Source organism: Kryptolebias marmoratus, linkage group LG20 (assembly GCF_001649575.2).
Source record: "Kryptolebias marmoratus isolate JLee-2015 linkage group LG20, ASM164957v2, whole genome shotgun sequence".
Lineage (NCBI taxonomy): Eukaryota > Metazoa > Chordata > Actinopteri > Cyprinodontiformes > Rivulidae > Kryptolebias > Kryptolebias marmoratus.
Genome location: NC_051449.1, coordinates 7,827,714 through 7,848,164, shown reverse-complemented (window position 1 = coordinate 7,848,164; position 20,451 = coordinate 7,827,714). Strand labels below are relative to the sequence as shown.

Sequence of the window (20,451 nt, the reverse complement as noted above, 5' to 3'; positions counted from 1 at the left end):
CCAAACCTTACTTTCTTTAATTAAAAAGTACTTAATTATCTCAATGGTATTGTAATTGCTACTCTATCCTCAAGTCTGGCTGATAAACATGGGTTAAAATATTTTCTGCTCTTCAAACGAGCGATGTAAAAATAAATAAATAAATACAAAAAAGCGAAAGGAAATTCCGACCACGCGGGCTTCCGTAGGCACCAACAGCGTAGGATCCTGCTCAGCCTGAAAGCATCTTTCTCTCTCTGCTTTCCTCATTTCATCCTCACCAAAACACAGCGGGATGGACAGGAAACCAGGAGCGAACGACCCCCTTTCTCCCCGGTTGGCGGTGGAGCATCGTTTCGAGTTACCTTAGCGTTTTTTTTCGCTTGCGTTACTGCTGCTCAACATGGGGCTGTTTTCCCTGATGAGGAGGAGACATAATAGCCTGTCATAGTTATCCTGAACAGAGGCGAGCTGGGCTGAGCTTCTTGGTTGCTTTGTATTCGTTTGATCCAACGCTTATTGAGAGTTTGTTGTGTTTTTTTCTTTAATTTCTTGGCTGATGGGAGAGTCATTGGTCCTCCAGCAGAGAAGAAGATGCACAGATAGAAGTAATCCGCCTCACAACATAAAGGTAGGTGCACTATCTGCATGCTTTCTGGGATGCATTGTTTTATTCAGCATAGATACACGCTTCCTTTTGTTTCCCCAAAGCTTTTACCCTGCAGCTTGTAGCCTTTTGTTGAGTTTTGGTTATTGTAGATGTCTGATTGCCTGCACTGCCCCTCTGTACCCCCTCCTCCTTTCTTTTTGTCATCATGCACATTTCCACGAATTAGCAGCATCCTTACACCCGCCATACTAGGCTTCCCTCAGCCTCCCTCCACTATTCCTCTATAAAACAAAATGAGCAGAGAGGGCTGCAAAGATGGATCAGCTAGATGTTTTTCATCAGTTTGGAGTTATTAAAAAAGGATACTCCATCTACTTTGGAAATGCAGTTCTCCCGAGTTGCAGCTGCTGCCATTAAAGAACCCTTGGATGTTGTGCATGAACCACAGCATCTTGTGTGTAATGGTCCGGCAGGAGCACACCGAGAGCAAAGAGCACCGGCGTGCAGAAGCAATGAGAGGGAATGTGCGGGAAGATGAGGGCAGAAACGATGCATCTTCATCCCAAAGCTTAACCCAAGCAGGCGTTTACACAGAAGCTCCGCACCTAGACCGTGATCCCATCTGACATTTGTCTCATTTCTCATTTCTTTAGGGCTGCTGTTGTAAAGGCGAAAAGTAGGAAGTGGACTGAAACCGCCTCGTTTATTTTTGAGAAGCTGCTTCTCACGCAGCATTTGATTTGGCGGAATATATTTAATAATTTTGGTTGTGATGCTGTAAGCTTGGAGAACTCCTGTCAGGTTCAGTTCTCTGTGAACACCGTCTTTATACTTCTGTTCCTCACGTTAGGAGAAAATGAGATTATTTAGTGATATTATTGTCAGAGGCATTCTGTCAAATCTTACAAAATTAGCCCACCTCATCTCCATTTCTTCAATCGTTATCATGCTGTTTTCTGTTGTTTAACAGGGGGGGAAAAACAACCGAAACATTAAAGTGATTCAGTTTAAAACAGAAAGTATTCAAAACTGAAAAACTAATTAAAGGCCTAGCATTTCTTGAAGGAATGCATATCGCCCACCACCTTTCATAACAGAAGTTTAAACTAACATCATCTTATGTTGAGAAAAAGCAAACTTATAGTGATTTTAGTTAAACCTTGAAAACAATAATATGCGTGAATTCATTCGATATCTCGTACGATCTGTTTGCCCTTTGTGTTTGTGTTGGGAATGACTCTAAGCAACTACCACACCAAATTTTATTTAAAGATCTGAGGAATTTACTGATGTGTAGCTGTTGTTGTGCTTGCTAACATCAGTCAGCTGTGGCAGCCATCTTGGATTGGGTTGGCTCCAAAATTTAATCAGATGTAGATGTTCGGCCAGTGATTAGTTTCTGAAAGTTTGATTGAAATCTGCGCAGCGTTTCACGAGCTATCCTGCTAACAGACAGGATTAACTCCCAAAGTTAATGACAACGTTTTAAGCGAGCACAAGATATTTTGCTGACAGTGCAGACAAATGGAGACACTCGCTCAATTGTAGACTTGAACAACAACATTGTCGCTCTTCCTTCGCCTTCAGCGGCGGGCGATTAGAAACCCGTGTTAAGTCCTCAGGCACGGTTTCCTGCGATGTAAAGCTGCACGTCCAGTTATTCACATTGTCCTGAAGCTTCTGACATTTTCCACTCAGATGGGAGAAAAGTCTGTTCTGTTTCCACAGATTGACAGCCCTTACTTGTTTCCACTTAACATATTTTAAATGTCAAAGTAAAAAAAGAAAAATTAAACGGCACAAGTTTAAAAAGAAAAAGGAAGAAAGATGGCTGAATCTATGTGTCTGCTTTGGATTCAGGTCCACCCTCATTACTCCGAGGGAATAGAGGGTGGTTGTTATTGTCAGTAAGTGGACTCCAGATTCTTTCATTGACTGCTGATTTAAGCAGTAGTGTCTCACTGTTTCACAGATAACAGAGAGGCACCGTTTGACCGCCTGCTTTGAAAACTGTGCCTTTATCTGCGGCTTGAAACGCGCTGGCGGCACCCGGACGGTTAATTACAGGTGGCGGGGCTGTTTCGTTGTTGATCCGGCTGATCTGAAAATAAAAGGTCACAGTTTTAGTCACGGCGAAGTAAACATGGCCAGAATTCTGCCTTCAGACAGAGCTGAATTCATTTCCTAATGTAATTACATGGACATATGGTTGCCTGGATACTTGACAGCTATGAAGGTGGACAAAATGCGGAAACAGCATTAACTTACACAACACGCATGAACAATAACGTTCTACTTTTCACTGTCTCCTCAGTTTCTGAAAAGAAAAAACTTAGAGCAGAGCTTATTTTCGAAGGTAAAGGTGGACAATAATGTTTCTGCCCAGTGTATGTTTTCTTTCATGTGTCTCTCTGTTACCAAAATGTCTTTGAAACCACTGGACAGACTTTAATGAGACTTTCAGAGAGTAATCATTAGATGTACGACTACAACTGATTAACTGTCGGGGTCAACCTCGTTGAAAATGGCTGCCCCAGTCAACTGACCTTAGATGGTCTTAAGTCTGTCGGTTTTGCAGATATTATTCTCAGATTTGTTGTGGCTGTAGCGGAGAGTCAACCCCATTCAAGATGGCCACCCCAGCTATTCAACACTAATAAAACACAAACATGTTTTGTATTTTTAAATCTTAAAATTTTCAATATAAAATGATCTTGGTCTAGGTGATATGCCTTTAACTTTAGGATGTAGCATTTATTTATCTGTCCTGTGTTTACAAAAGGTATAATTCCAACATTCATATCATCCTGTCACAAACAGTCATGACTTAAAATCTGAACAAGTGGATTTTTTTAAGTTTATTCATAGAGAAAGTTTGTATGATTTCTCTGAAATCAGAGATTGTTCACAGTGGAAGGGGAATCCCTCCTATGTTTAAAACTAGGATTTAGTTGCAACAGCTGTTAACATCTTAACTAAATATTATTGGTAACTATTTGATAGTTTTATTTCAGATTTCCTCTAAATTGCTTAAACATTAGTTTGGTTTTGGACTCTTATGACTGTGTGTTTTGAACAGAGTACAGTATGTCGGGGTCCTTGTCCCAGTCTTTAGCTCAGTCGTATGTGAATGCTGTTGTCAGGACCTGGGGAGCCATTTCTTATCTGTTCAGTCTGAGTGAAAAATAATCACGTCACACTTGTGCCGGTGAACTTTTCCCCACCTCTCTTGAATCTCGGTGAAACGAAGCTGTGAGGAGCAAACAGCTTGTTGCTTTTTCTCAGGTACTCCCATTATCCTCACCTAGCCGGTCCCAACAGTCAGCAGCAGCAGCAGCCGCCGCCAAAAAGAAAATAATTCCTCTGATTGCTCTTTCATGTTGGGATTTGTTGTCATGGGAACTAACCAGGCCATTTCCTGAGTTACCCAGGGGATGAGTTCATGGAGGAACACCTGCATGTGTGTCTGTGTGTAGGTGTAGTGTCCTTTGTGGGGATTTTTTTTTTTTCTGCCTGGTTTCTTTACGCCTCCTCAATCATCTACTAACCAAAGACAAAATGCCCCTTATAGCCCAAAGAAGGACTGTGCTGTTTAGGGAAATTTTGTGACACTCTTGGCTGACTTCCTGGTCCCCATTTGTAGAATAGGTGTTCTCAGATCATGACCCTTTTCCACACTGCACATCATACTCAACATATGGAATAAGTTTGAATCAACTCTATTCGAGTTGTTTGTATTGTCACACTGTTCCCTAGGAGGCTCATGGTACCGTGGTAACTCAGACAGGAGGTCTATTGTTTTAAATAATGTGACAAAAACTTGGAAAACACATTAATATAAAGTAGTCTAGTGACCCCCCCCCNGCGTGGTCAGCTCGTTCAATAGAGATTCCCAGCTGTTTTCCAGGTACTGTTCTCACGCTTCTTGTGCATCTCCTGTTTCTCACGCTGGCTGCTTCAACTGTAATCCCCACTAATATGGACACACACACACACACACACACACACCACCACCACCACCTTAATAACAGTTTATGTCAATTAAATTATTGCCTAAACATTCTGTGTTTGTGTGTAACTGTATGTGTTTTTTTTACTGTGGGGTTGTCACCAAAAATAAGGGATTCAAATTCAAATTTGGTGTTGATCCAGATCACAATCCTGCAATTTTTTTTAAAGAACCTATGGCCTTGGCGGAGGTTTGCGCTCTCCAAGTGCTTCTAGTTTACCTTTTTGTTTATACTAAGCTTTATTTCAAAAAAATTATGAGCACCTGCTTTGCTTTGAGTTGGTTTCTGTTTGAGTTTTATGAACCAGCACATCAACAGTAGACTCCTTTGGACCTGTGGATTCTGGGCTGGGGTCCCTGTGGATTGGGTTTACTTCACACAGATGCTTTCAGGTCCCCTCAGATTTGCATTTGAAGAGTTCAGAAGCCGAACGAAGACCCCAGGCCTTGAAAATAACGTTTGTGCGATCTCAGCTTTCCCGAGGCACAGCTATTGTTGTGTAGACTGAGGTCAATTAGCTGTGGCAGACATCTTGAGTTAGGTTGGCTCCAAAGGTTAAAGAGTTGCAGATGTACAGCCCATAATTAATTTCTACGGGTTTCAGTAAAACCCCGTTCATTGAATCATGAGATAATTGCTAATGGCGCAGACACACACATACACAGACACACACAAAAACATTACTGCCCTTTCACAAAACAGATAACTTCAGTTTGTCCGTTAGCTGAGTGCGTCTCATGAGCTGTGGCGTTTCGAACTGAGAGCTCAGGAGCAAACGTTATCCTCACTGAGGTACGAGTAAAGGGTACTCTTTACTTGATAGTGTTTTTTTTTTTTTTTTGCAGGTACCTTAAATTTGCAAATGTGGAAAATTGCTTTGTTTTTCCAATTTGATTCAATTTGATTTATCACACCGTGCTCGGTTACCCATGGCAAGTTGGGAAATTAAAAAAAGAAAAAAAAAAATATATATTACTCAGTCTTCTCAGTCTCACTATTAGGTTTCCCCAGATTCTACATTTCTAAAAACGATGACTGCAGGCTACATTTTCACAGCATGTTGATTCCTTCAGTGTAATGAGAACAAAAGCTGTTATTGAAATGAAGATTGAATGAAATAATATCTAAGGACACAGGCATCAATTGGAAGCGTAACTGGACAGCCGTGGCCCGAAGCCAGATTCCCCACTGACGCATCCTGCCAAAAAAAAGACACTTGTTTAAGTAAACTGTCTTTAAAAGCACTCACCAAATCCTCATCTCACTCCTTCTGTCCACAAGCCCTTTCTCAGAGAAGCCTTCCTTCTGCTGCCTCTCTTCATTTATTTCTTTGCTTCGTTGCCAAATGAGCAGCTGGATCAGAGAGAAGGGGAACGAGACGGAGCGAACGAGGACAGAAAGAGATGTTTCCACTGTAGCTTGTGGATTGTTACCACAGACAGGACTTTGGTGTGTTTGCATAATGTGGGTGCAGCCTGCCTGCTGAGAAACAGCAGATGTAACTGTGAGGGTGAACTCTTTGAACTGTTTTTTTTTTTTTCGTCAAGCGTTAACACAATACTTTTCTTATGTCGAACACTTCTCCGCGCAGTGATGTCTCCTTGATTCCTCTGCTGCTTGTCGGTTTTATCTTCGTAAACACACTTCACAAAAGGACTCCTGTAAAGTGGACCTTCGAAACAAAGCGGGACACTTGTTTTGAATAGGAGAGAACGGGGAGAAGAGCAGGGGAAGCGATGAGAAATCAACTTTTAAACCTCTTCAGATGGGAGACAGCTGAGAGCCTGTTTAATGTTGGCAAAAGGCAGGACTGAGTGATGGAGGTTGGAGCTCGAAGAACACTTACGTTTTGTTCTGACCTGTTTTTTTTTAAATCTTTTCTACTTTTCCATCTACTCTCCATAGCTCATTTTTGTTATGTTACCACAAATACTGTATTCACACAAACCTCACTAAGGTGGAATCTGAGTGTCACAGCATTCAGAGAACAGCATGGTCACCGATCTCGGAGGCATTATTCCTTCAGTAAGCATTTAATATGCTTTTATATCACAGCTGCCTGGTGTTTTGTTACACAAGTGTGTGTTTTAATTCTGAGGTGTACCATTACATTACACATGCCAATAGCCTTCTGCATTGAAAGCCAGTATCTGGAAGTACTTTGGCTTCTTTGACGTTAAAGAGGAAAAAAATACCTTTACAAGAGCCACTCTATGCAAGCTGTGTGCATGTTTGTAGTCAGATGAGTAAAAAAATCAGCTGATGGAAGGTGGTGTCTGGGCTGAAAGCGTCAATGGCTAGTTGGTGAATGTCATTCTCCAGAGGGAGTCTCCAGAATGTGTCAACATGTTTGCGAGCGTTCTCAATCTCCTCGCTAAACTGGCGAAAGCTCGAGGACTTGTCACAACAAGTTTTCTCTGAAGTAGTTGTTGCGGGCATCTCAAACCTCAGTGAAGAGCGTCGGAGCCGTGTTTTCACATCTGCACAGGAGTGCTGCGCCGACTGAAAACATGTCCAGGCCTGAAAATTATACCAATGATTATTAATAAATATAAAAAAAGCTGGCCTATCTTCATTTTTAAAGTGTATTCCAGTAGATTAAATAATCTAGTTTCCAGTGGATTAATAATTTAGTTTGAAGTTTGATTATGGATGCATCAAGATGCACTGATAATCATTTTATAATTGCATCACAGCCTCCCGAATTGTGATCACATCAAATTGTGAGGCGCTTAAAGATTTCCACCTCTACATGCCATGGATATTTTCTTATTTCAATTTGAGGAACTGAAAGGATAGAAGAGACACACAGTGGGCTGGGAAGTAAACAGGAGACATAATATCACACTGCATAACACAAAGTTGTACCACTGAAGGCATTTCGCCACAGGTTTTCAAACTGAAAAATCATTCTGAAAAAGAAGAGCAAATTATACACGACTGCCTAAAAGTCGTTTAAATTTTGTCTCACTGTCAACATGTTTAGGCTTGTGTACAATATCTCAAGGCTTGTTATGTATGAAGTCCTCCCTTTTTGCGTGGCCTTGATGTTGACTGTTTTGGTTTTCATTTTTCTACTATAGCAAATGGTTAAGGTTCAGATCTGGTTACATGAGCAGCGTGGCTCTGAGGGTTGAAGTGACGGATCATTTAGTTCAACAGATGGATCAGGATGTGTTTTATGATCCCTGAACTTTTTCTGTAGCATCACTCGAGGTTGACATAATGTTTAAACTCCAAATTATGAGTATTTCAACAACTAGAAATTGAAGAATGATCTTTCAGAATGTGACTTTCAAATTAAAAACAGTGGGATAATTATCGTCCTCTTTGTGCTTTTACGCAGAAGCAAAGACCAAAGTAAAGTTAGGGTCAGACAGGGTCACTCTTGCTTACCTCTCCTCCTCTGCTGCCTTCACTTCTCTTATCTCCAGTAATCAAAGGCTCCTTAGATGCTCATCAGTACACTTAATCTGTCTCACTGTGTCACATTAACACGTAGAAATACAAGCCTAAATATTACATCAGCCAGCAGAGCACTCCTAGTGGCACACAGTGTAAATCATAAAGACAATGTGGACACAATCCTGCCCTTGGGCAGAGAAGCTGCCTTGACAGGCAGAAGTGATACTTGTTCATCGATCATGTAATAATACTTCTGCCATAAGTCATCAGAGCCATTTAGTGGGGCGAATATAGGGTTATCATAGAAACACTTTCAGCTGCTTAGGGATCAGCTTAGGGATTCCCTTAGGGAATCTCTAGCTTAGGGATTTCATATATATATATTAATATATATATATATATATATACAGCAAATAGCACTTAAGAAGCTGGGATCAGTTTAGGCGTAATGTAAAATTTGCAAAATGAAATAACTAAAGCTGATGCTTTGGTCTAAATGCCTTTTATAAGACTTTTAGTCAATATGTCCAAACATTAACTGATATTAATTTAAGTAAATGTCACAATTTAATCTCTCACAAACCAATTAACAGTTTTATTTTTGAGAAGGTGATTCTTAGTGGTGTACGATGGAACATGCTGTTTGATGTAAGGAGGCTTGCACCATATTTTTTTCTTTTATTCTTATTTTTAATTTGTTATTGATTGCTAGTTTCAATCTTTGAAGTATTGTCACAAGTTTGATAAAGAAAAAATCTAATTTTGATTCGTTTATTTGGTTCTCTGTATATATGCAGTTACAACATTATAAAATATGAAAACATATTTTTTTATTTGTTGATACATAGATGCACTTAACTACACATTTAGCTTCTGTTCACACAGTTTCATACCACTCTGGGCCTTTCTTTGTATGCATCGTCACTTACAGGACATGTTTGCCTCTGTAATGCGTTTTCATCACGAGGATGTGTGACCTTCCACTGAATGAAACCGGTTCCTGGACTCTGAAAGGTCAGTGCTGTCGTGGCAGGTGTGGACTGGCTGATTCATCGTGTCGTCATTTGTCTCTATGATGGCGAGGCTTACGCTCGCTCACTAAATCACGGTCTCAGTGCTTCAAAACAAACTGTGTCTGACTGGAACATTAATCTTGTCTTATAGGTGAGACTGAGCTTTATTGTCGCAAACAGAAAACATTTTTTGTCATTATGTTTTGCATTTGTGAGTGTTTGTGTAAGTACATGAAAAAGTAGCTTGTCAATTGTTTGACAAATGCCAATTGTTTGACATTTAGCATCATATAATTTATTCTCAAGTTTTGCTAAGAGTTGGGAATGTGCATTTGTCATGTCTGCAAGGTAAATGTGAAGTGACACAAGTAACAGATTGTCTTCAGTTGGCATACATGCTGAAAATCTGGTTCTGCAAACACACAGTGTCACACCTGTTAATTATTGAATTCAGGTGTTTCAGTCAGGCTTTTGGCTATGGCCCCTTATCTCCAGTGATGGGCAGTCTTAGGCCTTGTCCACATGGAGACAGTTTGTTGTTTCTAAACATATTCTTGTGAATATAACATTGATTCTGGAAATGTCTTCTTCCACACAGAAACTCCAAAAACACTGTAGTAACTATGCCAGGCCTGTAGGTGGTGCTGCAACGCTGCCAAGAAAATACACCAAAATAATGAGAAACAAGGTGTGAAGCTAATGCACATACAAAGCTTGCACACTGGGTGGGAAATGTAAACACAACAAGGAAAAGGAGACACCCTCAGGTCATAGGTTAGATTAGAGGTGAGGAGTATGACATCGTTGTTTTCAAAAGGTTGTGTTTGGGCTGTCCACGTGGAAATGCAAAGATACATTTTTTTTTTACTCCGGAACCTAAACTGTAGTGTTGGGGCTCCTAAAATGTTGTTTCTGTGTGAACGCAAAGCTTCTGTTGTTCTTTCAGCTGCTCCCTTCGTCAGGGGTCGCCACAGCGAGCAAACTCAGATGCCCTTTCTGACGTAACCTATGCTCGAACCTGCAACCTCGGAATTACAAGACTGTGGCACTGACTACTGAGCTACCTTATATAAACATTTTGCATATTCAGATAAAACAGAAGTTCGTGTGGACCTCTCCTGAATGCTTTAGTACACCGAGACATTTTAGACAATGTTATCTGTCCAACTTTATGACAACAATTTACTATTCCAACATGACTTGCACAAAGCAAGGACCATGACCTTAACCTCTATCGAGCACCTTTGGGAGATAACGAGTGAAACCCTCTTGTCCAACATCAATGACTGATCTCATAAATGCTCTACAGGGATGGCCAAGCCTGGTCCACGAGGGCTACTATCCTGCATGTTTCACTTGCTTCTCTGCTCCAAAACACCTGATTTGAATCAATGAGTGATTAACAGGCTTCTGCAGAACACGAAGAGGTAATTTAACCATTGAATCAGGTGTGTTGGAGCAGGGAAACAAGTAAAACATACAGGATAGTGGCCCTCCAGGACCAGAGTTGGCCACCCCTGCTTTACAGAATGAATGGGCTTAAATTCCTACAGAAACACACTAAAATTCTGTGAAAAGCCTTCAAAGATGAATGGAAGCTGTTTTAGCTCCAAAAAGGCGACCATTCCCTTACAGTCCCCACGTGATGGCCAGGTGCCAAATACTTTTGTTCATGTACTGTAAGTAATAACGCGCTTCCTTTGACTGGGACTTCCCAAGAAACTATATTTCTTCACTTTTATATTGTCGAATCTGGACTAGTCTCATTATATTACATGTGTAATATTCCCTACACTGAATGATCTAATTAAACTATACTTTGTGAGAGGAAACAGTCATCACGGCCCAGAAACACACAAGCACAAAGACCTTGAAGAGACATTGATGTGAGCTGCATATACTCAGAAGACAACACTGTACCGCTTTCTAAAATCAACCCACAGTGGCTGAATGTGCTGTCAAAATAAAAACAAAGAAAAACCAAGTGAACATTTTACACGTTCCCTGCTTTTGTTTTCTGAAGGTAAAACTGTGATATTGAGGGTTGTTATAAGTTTTATTTTATTGTGGCTGAACCATGTTGCACCTACTTCACGATCACACCCAGCTGAAACAGTAGAACAGTAGGTCGCTTTTTTAACTCCTGCTCAGTATGATACATTGTTATAATCATAGCGAGCTTCTTAGTGATGTGACCTAGATCTTTCACAATGACAGCGTGTAGTGTCCTCGCTTCCTGCCCCCTGTGTTTCCATGTCAGCTTTCAGGGGGATATAATCTTCATCAAAGATCCAGATATCATGGCATTCTTCAGTGAAAGCATTTTGGTTGATGTTGGATCAGTAGCAGCTCATCAGACTTAAGTTCAAAACTGGAATTAAAGCTAGGTTGTTCAAAAATGTTTTATAGACCTCTTCCTTTTTAAACAGAGCTCATTGTGTGTAGTTGACTGTAGTTTTGGGCGCTGTTTCTTTTCCAGTCGGCTCACCCTGTTGAGGCTGGTGGTGCCGAGCCAAAGATAACGCCTGTCCATCCCTCTGTGCTCCGGCTGGTTTTGTGGGAGATGAACTTGCCTCCAGCAAGATGTACTGGCGCCATGAGAGCGCTCCGAGGCTCTACAGTATCAAGTGTAGCATGGCTAATGCATTTTTCATTAGACTGGGAGGGCTGGCTTGTAGGTTAAAAACGCAGGAGGTCCAGAGCTCAAGAGACACAGAGAAGAAGGGAAGAGGAGAAAAAGTGGGGGAGCTGCTCAGGCTGTGATCTTCATCCAGCTGAGGAGGGTTTTTCTTTTCTTTTTTGCTTTAACTCTCACACTTACTTTCTAAAGCTTCTGCTTTAAGATAAAGTCAAAATATGGAGATGTATCAGTCAGAGTTTTTCCTGCCATGCGAGGGAAACAGAAACAAGCTGTGATCACAACACTGATATATTTTTACCTTTTAGGCTGGCATGGTGAGCTTGGTAGCAAACACTTGCTCATTAGCGCAGCTGGCATGTCATAAGCATTTACTAAGAGACATTTTCAGTCATTTGTTGAATATAGGTCCAATATTTGCTTATTCTGATTTATCATCTCTGTGTTTGAACACAAACATTTGACCCCTCAGCTAACGATGTAGTATATTAGCTGCCCAGCATACATTAGCTTAGCAACAAGGTGCAGAAATGATGGCTTCCCCAGGATTTTCAATTTGATTAGTAATATTATTTTGGCGTTTATTTGTATTTATTGCTTGATATTTATTAAAGTTCCTGTACGCATGTATTTAAAGGACAATTGGTCTCTAACTGAGCTTGTTTCCAGGGATATTTAAACTAAGCTGACCGTGCTTAGAGTTTTCTATAACTGCATGAAAAAGACAAAAGTTATCACAAGATTTTCACCTAATTCCCAAGTGTAATTAAAGTGCCCCCATTTTAACAAGGTCAAATTTAAAAGTCATAATAAGCGCTTAATGTTTTTTAGCTGTAAAAATATAAAGATAATATTAGCAGCTGAGTTCAAGGTGCAGTTGAAGTCAGTTTTTTTTAAATCGACACACTGCAACTCCAACTAACTTCTAAACAAATGAATGCCTCTGTCACGTCGGCTTATCTTAATGTTGAAAAATCCATTATGCGAACGCTGAACATCACCGACGAAACAATAAATTATAAATCATTTCTGCAAATTCTAAAGAAAAAATGTCCATGAACTGAATCAGAGAAAGTGGGTCACACAGCACTCAGGACGTTCAAACAACAGTTAAAGAAAACTAAGTTTTGTGTTTTGGAATTACAGAACAAAATCCTTTCCTCAGTTTAATAGATATATTATAAAAGGAGGGAGCAGTTTATGAGAACATACAAGTGTCTATTTTCCTTTCAGTCTTCACACCACACACACACACCAAACAGTTTTATTTCTTCTACTGTCCTATCACGTCTGAAGACCTAAAAGGAGGACTGCATAAACAGGTTATTACAAACAACTTTCAACAAAAACAAAAGGAGTCACGTAATTCAGTGTTAATAGAAAAGGATTGACGGAGGCAGTTTTCAGGTCTTCATGTGAGACGAGAAATGGGAGTCGTGCAGCTGCTGTTTTCCTCATCTGTTGGTTAAGATGTGTGTATAAAGTAAACTGAACAAGACTTGAAGCCTAAGGGCTCTGCTGAGAACATCTGCTGAACGAGAGCGAGAAACGGATGACTTTGCATTGTGCGCCGGTTTGTGTGTTCAAGTGTTTTTGTGAGAACCATTAAAATGTTGAACTTAGAGTGAGGATTTCGAAAGACACTGAGGACATTTTGATTGATTCTCACTTCCTGCTTCACTGTCATTGGAGAGATGAGGGCTAGGACTTGGGTTTTAGGAGATAAGTTGGTAATAGGTTCATGTTACAGTAATAGGATTATACATACATTCAATCAATGAGCGCTTTTACAATGTAGAAGCTTGTATTTGGGGATGCAATCAGCACAGATACAGCTTGTGTTCCTTTTGGGAAAGGATGGCCTTTACCTGAATCAAACCTTGTTAGAAATGATCAATGCTTATGCCGTTGAAGGAAATCAAGCCTTGTGTAGATTTGAATGTTCTTTAGCTTTTTGTGCTAAATAAATCGAGTTGGAGGAATCTGACAGCATTATTTGACGGTCAAACTGCCCTTTTACAAGCTATAGATTGACATTTTTAGGTTTTGCATTTGTATCTGATGGACAGTTTTCACTTATTCTTCGTTTCAGTCATCATTTATGTTTGATCATTAGTGTGCTTCAGCACTGTGACCCGAGGCGGATGTCCATCATACTGAGGCGCCCTTGAGCCTGACATTCACTGTACCTGCACTCTGAGACAAAATGAAAACTGTCCTACTTTTTTTTTTTTTCTCCTGCAGGATCCAACTGTGAAAGTAATTTTGTGTTGGTCGGTGCGTTACTGTGGCGCCTTCAAAGCGTTGTGTTATCTGGCTGAGACTCACCTGCCAGGAAGGCAGCCTGGGGCAATCAGAGGTTTGAGATAGACTGAGAAACATGTAAAAGTTGTAGCAAAAAACAAAACTGTGATGCAACTTGTGTTAGGAGGATAACGCTGAATGTGTTTTGTTGTGATTCATGCAATCAGAGAAATGTGCTTTTTTTCTTGTCATCAATCAGCAGTAAAAACAATCGCAGTGAAGTGACAACTGTACCATCTAGATTTAATCAGAACGGGCTGCTTGCCAGCATTTTTGGGTCTAAATTAAAGTAAAAGTTTGTGAAAAACGTTTAACCTAAAAAAAAGTTCAGAGATATTGAGATTTGTTCTTTTTCTTTTGGTAAGCTTCAAAACAAGGTTATATTTTCAAAAATATGGGGCTGAACAGATAAACTACATTATGAGGCGAAAGAGAAATTTTGAAATCTTTTCATTTACTCTTAAAGATCCTTTATCTTTCCTGCATACTCAGGCATTTACTGAATTTTACTGTAGAAATTGTGAAGCTTGTTAAGATTATCATTTTGCCACAGTTTGGGGTGTTTTGTGATGTTTTGTGATGTTTGGTTAATGTATTTAATTTTTCCTGTTTGGATCTTATAGTTTTTGCCGTGTCTGGCAGTTTCAAGCTGTAGTTTTTTTCCATGGCTAAAGTTTCTCCTCAGTGTTGCTGGATCTCGGTAGAGAACAATCAACTAGGTCCACAAAATCAATCCCAAAAGAAGCGACCCACCCACCACCTCGCAATGACAAATAGAGAGGCCACTTAATTTATATATAACAATGAATTCATTGAGCATTTCATGCAAATTCTAAGGACCACTGGTATTTTACCTGTTGTTGTTGCTTAGCTCTGGCAGCACCGCTCAGGTCTTCTGTTTGCCCTGTCACACACACCTGTCATTCATCAGTAATCTGCTTCTTCCTTGTTGTAGTTTTCAGTTCTCTGTGCCCGAAGAGTTTAATTTCCTGTGCTGCATTGCGTGTTTTAGTTAAGTTTTTCTTAAAGCTGTTGGCTTCAACCTGCCTGCCTGCTGTGTACTTGCTCACCATCTCGGGTCCGTAAGCCATAATCTTGAAATATGTAAAATTCTTCAAGCTTGCTTTGACCCTGTAGCTTTGAAAATACTGTATCTTAACACGAAAAGTGGCAGAAGTTGAGAAGGAAAAATAGTGTACAGGGCAGCACTTCCTTTAATGAAGTAAACTTCAGAGGAACCACAGAAGAATTGTGTATGTTGGTGTTATTTTTTTTATTTTAAAGATTTGTTTGCCCTGTTGTTTCACTCTTTTCATGTGACGTGTTTTTGCTCTTGTGGCTAACCGCACAGTGTAAAGGCTGATGTTTTCCTTTTAGTTGACCCTGCACCTTACAAGCTCCTCGTTCAGACGCAGCCCCGTCTCTCCTTCAGCATATGCTTGGCCCCGGTGTGATAAATTATGTACCTTCACAAATTGCCAATCTGGCTGTCCATCTGCCGGCCAATTAAAATTTTAAGATACAGATGTTGTAGTCATTCTCTGTTGGCACATCTTTTAAATTTTCTCTTTGATATGCGTGTGACGCTTGAAAGAGAGGAGTCCATCACTTTTATGCGACAGGACCGGAGAGCCTTGATTAAGTACAGTATCTTTCAGAGTTCCTTTACAGTCTGCCAATGTTAAAGCAGCCCCACGGTTTGTCTGATTTACTGCAACTTAATGGCTTCATTTGATGGACTGCACTTTGACAGATTGATCTGAACTTAAACTCGGAATCACAGAAAATATCTGTTTAACTCTTGCAGTTGTATGCTCTGAAGTATGTCTTAGTTCCAGAAAATAAAGCCCATGTGCAAAAGCAGGAACCACAGTGTTGTGGTCTGCACATCTTCATCTGTACAAGTCATCTTACTTAAAAAGAAAATCTTAGTTTTGGATTTTTAATCTTCTATCAAGCATGCCATGTTTATGTTTCTAATCTCTTTTGTTGCCTTTAATAGCAGCGGTGATGGTGAAGTCAATGACAGGACATCTAGGCCGTCCACTCTTCAGAGGCAGCGCTGAAACCTAATGGAGATGGAAACTGGCAGTGATTTTTGTATTATTTCTCTGTGGGCATCTTGGCAGACGTGATATGATGGGGGACTGTTATGAAATTTATTGCTGTTGTTAAAAAGGGACTTCCAAGGATCCTTGAATAGAGACCGCTTACATAAAGGGCTTATTTCTCTCTAACCGCAGCCACGTCTCCATCTCTGTTTCACTCTCTGTGGCCTTTAGCTTTTAAACATTCATTCCCCGCCTTGTTTACATGTTACCTTTACAGATTAAGGTGAAAGTAAGCAATCTCTGCATTGGTTGCAGAAAGAAAAGGCAAATAAAGAACTGGATGAACCAGAAAAACTGATTTCCTCTTCGGTTTCAGTCTGATGACCTTTTTAAGGGGAAAAATGGCTACACTGAATGAAATGCTAGCAAATAAAAAGGGTGAGGGGCAGATGGATTAACAAAAAAACAAACAAAAAAAATGTGTGCTTGTTTTTGTGGCACCATTTTTTTGCCTTAGGAAGTTTTTGTTGGGTGTTTCTTATAAGTATTTGAAAAAGTAAAGTTTTTTAAATTGATTCAAGTTTTTCTAAACAGGGACAAGTACATAAAAGAATATTATGAAGTATATTTACCATTGCTTTGTCAATATGCCTTTAAGAAGATGACTACTTTACTACCCCAGATCCTGGTCAGGCTTTTAAGAAAACAAAACCTCTGCAACTAATAATGTAAAAAAATAACAGATAGAGAACTACAGTTTATGATCCTTTTTGCTTGGTGACAGCTTTAAGACAGGATACAAAAAGGGTTTCTTTCCTTCCTGATGGTGATCTTTACATTCAACCCCTCTGCCATTTAAGATGTATTAAAATCTTGATGTGTCGTCATTCTGAACAGCAACATACTTAATCCCAAGAGTCATTTTCTCGGTAGGCTACGTATTTTTTTTTTCCTTTTTCATTTTTCCAGAGGGTACCTGTGATGTTACCCACTGAAGAAAATCAAAGCTGACATGTCCATTAAATATCTATCCTTTTCATGGTACTGATATTAGCATATAATATTCTGAGCATAAAGTTAGTTTGGTTTCTCATCAGAAAATCTGATGTCATTCAGGCTTTTTATCTTCGTCTTTCTTCTCATTTATTGGAAAAGCTATAAACCTCCAGTAAGTCGCCCGTGGGAACGCGCTAAGTGCCCTCCTCTTCCTCTCTTTTGCTCATATGTTCTCTGCATTGTGTATTCCCACTTGCCGTCTCATTTTATCATAAATGCTTTTTAAACCACTTGACTGGAAAATTGACTTGGCATGTCAATTTGGCTGAACTGCCCCAGTCAACGCTTGGAGTTCGTTTGTGTCTGTAGATGCATTTATCATCGACTGCGCTTTCTTTTCTTTTTCCTTCTTCTTCTTCTCTTTTTTAAATTCACATGTGTATGCCTTTCTCAGCTGAGAGGAAACTTCTATATTTTTTTTCCCCGCTGCTATTCAACCGGGCGTTTCGAATAAGAACAAGGTCACTAAATGCTGAAAGTGCCAGAGGAAGATCAATGATGTTTGGTTCGATTTAACGCTGTGAATAATACAAGAAGTCACTGTACTGAGTCAGAATACACAGCTATAATTAATGGCACTGATTTTAATAAGAAGTTAACAACAAAGAATTTTAATTTAGGAAAGAAATGTTATTTTATGAAATAGCTATACAATACATTGAAGTTTGATTTGGTGCTGAATAACCTTATTGCTTCTTCTCTTTTTCTCTAGATTTATGACGTCTCTCTTGGTGCCACGAGTAAAGGCCTTCCCGATGGAAATGTCGACTCTTCTTCACTCTGATGAATGTTTGTGCCATCACTGTGCTCACCTACGATTTGGAGGTTTTCAGTGGTAGAAAATGGACTGAGTGGGCTGTGTTAAAAAATGGAATACCCCAAAGCTTCAGCCACAACCTGACATAAATGACCTCATGCCTTTTCTTCTGGATTTCCCCACAATGACCTTATGTCATATTTAAGAAAAAAAATCATACATTTCATATTAGTGGTGACGTATTTTAGTGGATATGATTGAGTTTGTGGATCAAGAAATATTGCGTTAAACGTATTTTGTTGCTTTGTCATGCAGAGAATCTGGAGACACACCACAGACAAGCTAGCCTCGCAGATTTTAGGAACAGCAGGTGAAGCTGATGGTGTTGTCGTCCTCTCTTCGGCAGTGACCCCATGACCTCTGCTGATGTCAGACATCTGAGTATCAGTCAAACACTGGTCCTTATCAGAGATTTAACACAGCAGATACCAGCCACAAAACCGTAGAGGATGAGCACATTCCCGTAGCTTCGCCACGCCAGTGCTGCCGTGGCTGGCCGTCGCAGGACGGCCATCTTCCTCTGCCATGACCCGGCTGATGTTGGGCCGGACTCTGGAGCGTATCTGCAAAGGCGTCCTGCTGCTCTGCCTGCTCCACTTCCTCATCATGATGATCCTGTACTTCGATGTCTACTCGCAACGTTTCGACCTCTTCAGCCGCTTCAACAACGGCCGCAACGGGTCCAGGAACAACGTCAGTGGCACCGGGAGTGGACATCATTACTACTACTACAACCTCTCAAGGCCCAACGCAACATTTGCCAGCTACCTGGCCACAGGCGAACAGCTGGTGCAGAGCATGCAGCCCGAGAACAATCAGACACCGTCTCCCAAACCACTGCCGCCGTGTCCTGAGAACCCACCAGGTCTTGGTGAGTAAAAGTGCCATTTGTTTTTCTTCTTGTCTCCCCTAGACTATATAAAATGTGTTAGAACTGCTGTGGGATGTGTTGAAGGTCTTATAAATAGGCACCTGTTTGTGCAATGCTGTGATGCTTCCTGTCTTCTGAACACTGCAAAATAATTTGTGTTCTCACAGTGTTTTTTTTTTTGGTTTGTCTCTGTCATGTAGTCACAAAGCTACAATTAAAAAGCCTGCAGTGTAGATTCCAGGTGAAGTCCTGCTCAAACAAGTTTTGTGAATCAATCAGATCATTAAGGTTAATCCTGACAGTCACTTTGTGCAACAAACAGCTTTTATCATCATATTGACAGAGTTATCAGTGGTCTAAAGGTTAAGTAATAGCCTTATTTAACAGTTTTGGTAACAGAAAGTCTTAAAAATCTCCTTTTTTATCATTCTCAGATTAACAATACTAAAAGACTATTTGGTCTTAATTTTACAGCCTTAACTAAGTTGTTATGAGCTCTTTTTAGGTGGATTAAAAAAATAAAAGTAGTAGTAGTAATTTTATATTATTATATGTTAATTAAATTCTTGATTAAATCTATTGTATTTTGTTTTCAATTTGTGCTACAATTTCATGAACTCATGAAGTGAAATTTAAGTTTTTGACCTGTACAAATGAACTTATGGAATTTTCCGCTTGAAAAAAAAAATCACTTTTGCTGACAATGCTTGGTTTGTTTATGCTGCTCTCGCTTCAACACGATTTAGACCCAAAAATGTGATTTGTACATCATCAATTATGGTAATGAATGTGGTAGATGAGGCTTTGATCGAAGCTGATCGAGTTCAAAAACTGAGGGTTACTAGTTTATGCTCTGTAAAGAAATGCGCCTCCAGGGTTCCTCCCAATTAGTGAGAAAGAGCAAGTGTGGTCATAATTTAGTTCTTTTTTTTTTCTGGGCTAGCCTGCAACATAAAATGGATTTAACGTCAACATTTTACACTGTTGTATTTCAGCCTGATAGACTTACTAAGGAGCTATTAAGAGAGATTCATGCAGTCAGACGTTTCTCCACTTCTACAGAAACACAAACAGCAGCACAGATACACACTGAAGCTTTAAGAGTTTTTTTTTTTTTTTAGTGCTTTCATTTCTTAGCAAAGAAATTACACCGAGTAAATGAAGAAGCTTTGAGAAAATAAGAGGCAGGTTTGTGTATCTGGTAGATGATTCAGAGTGTACCAGACTGATAAACTTCAACCTTAAAGGAAGTGCTTGGAGTTTATTTCCAGACCTGCAACGTTTTGTAAAAACTGATGTTGCCTGAACAAGTCCACACAGTGCAGACGGCGTGTCTTTGTGTGCGTGTGTTCTTCTGTGTGTCTGACAGCGAAATGTCTCATTACCAGGAGACAGATTTTCAGAAAGCAATCATTGGATGTAAGAAGTCTTAGCAAACACAAAAATCGGTTTAATCAGGAATATAATAGGTGTGGTAATAGCTGAGAGTCATCCCCATTATATACCCTGAGCAGATTGCCTAAGATTGTTGATTTATACTCTACAATTAACTGTTAGAGTCAACCCAGCCTGTTTGTTAGCAAAATATCTCATGAACTACTTGACAGGTTTTAGTTTTTGTTTTTTTTTTTTTTTTCTGCTCCTGGTGGAAGGTGGACGTGTTTCTTTTTTCTCTGTCTCCTCGTGCCCCCCCCCCC

General features: G+C 40.0%; 1 protein-coding gene across 2 annotated transcripts in view; it reads left to right on the top strand.

Moving 5' to 3' along the window:
* Window positions 1-195: 195 nt before the first annotated feature.
* b4galt2 (UDP-Gal:betaGlcNAc beta 1,4- galactosyltransferase, polypeptide 2) overlaps window positions 196-20,451 on the top strand; it is a 139,757-nt gene continuing 119,501 nt past the window's right edge. For both annotated transcript variants that reach the window (XM_017426053.3, XM_017426052.3), the window contains exons 1-2: window positions 196-610; window positions 17,779-18,754. In XM_017426053.3, coding sequence (XP_017281542.1) covers window positions 18,409-18,754 — 346 coding nt within the window. In that variant the 5' untranslated portion in view covers window positions 196-610; window positions 17,779-18,408. The remainder of the gene's footprint in view (window positions 611-17,778; window positions 18,755-20,451) is intronic.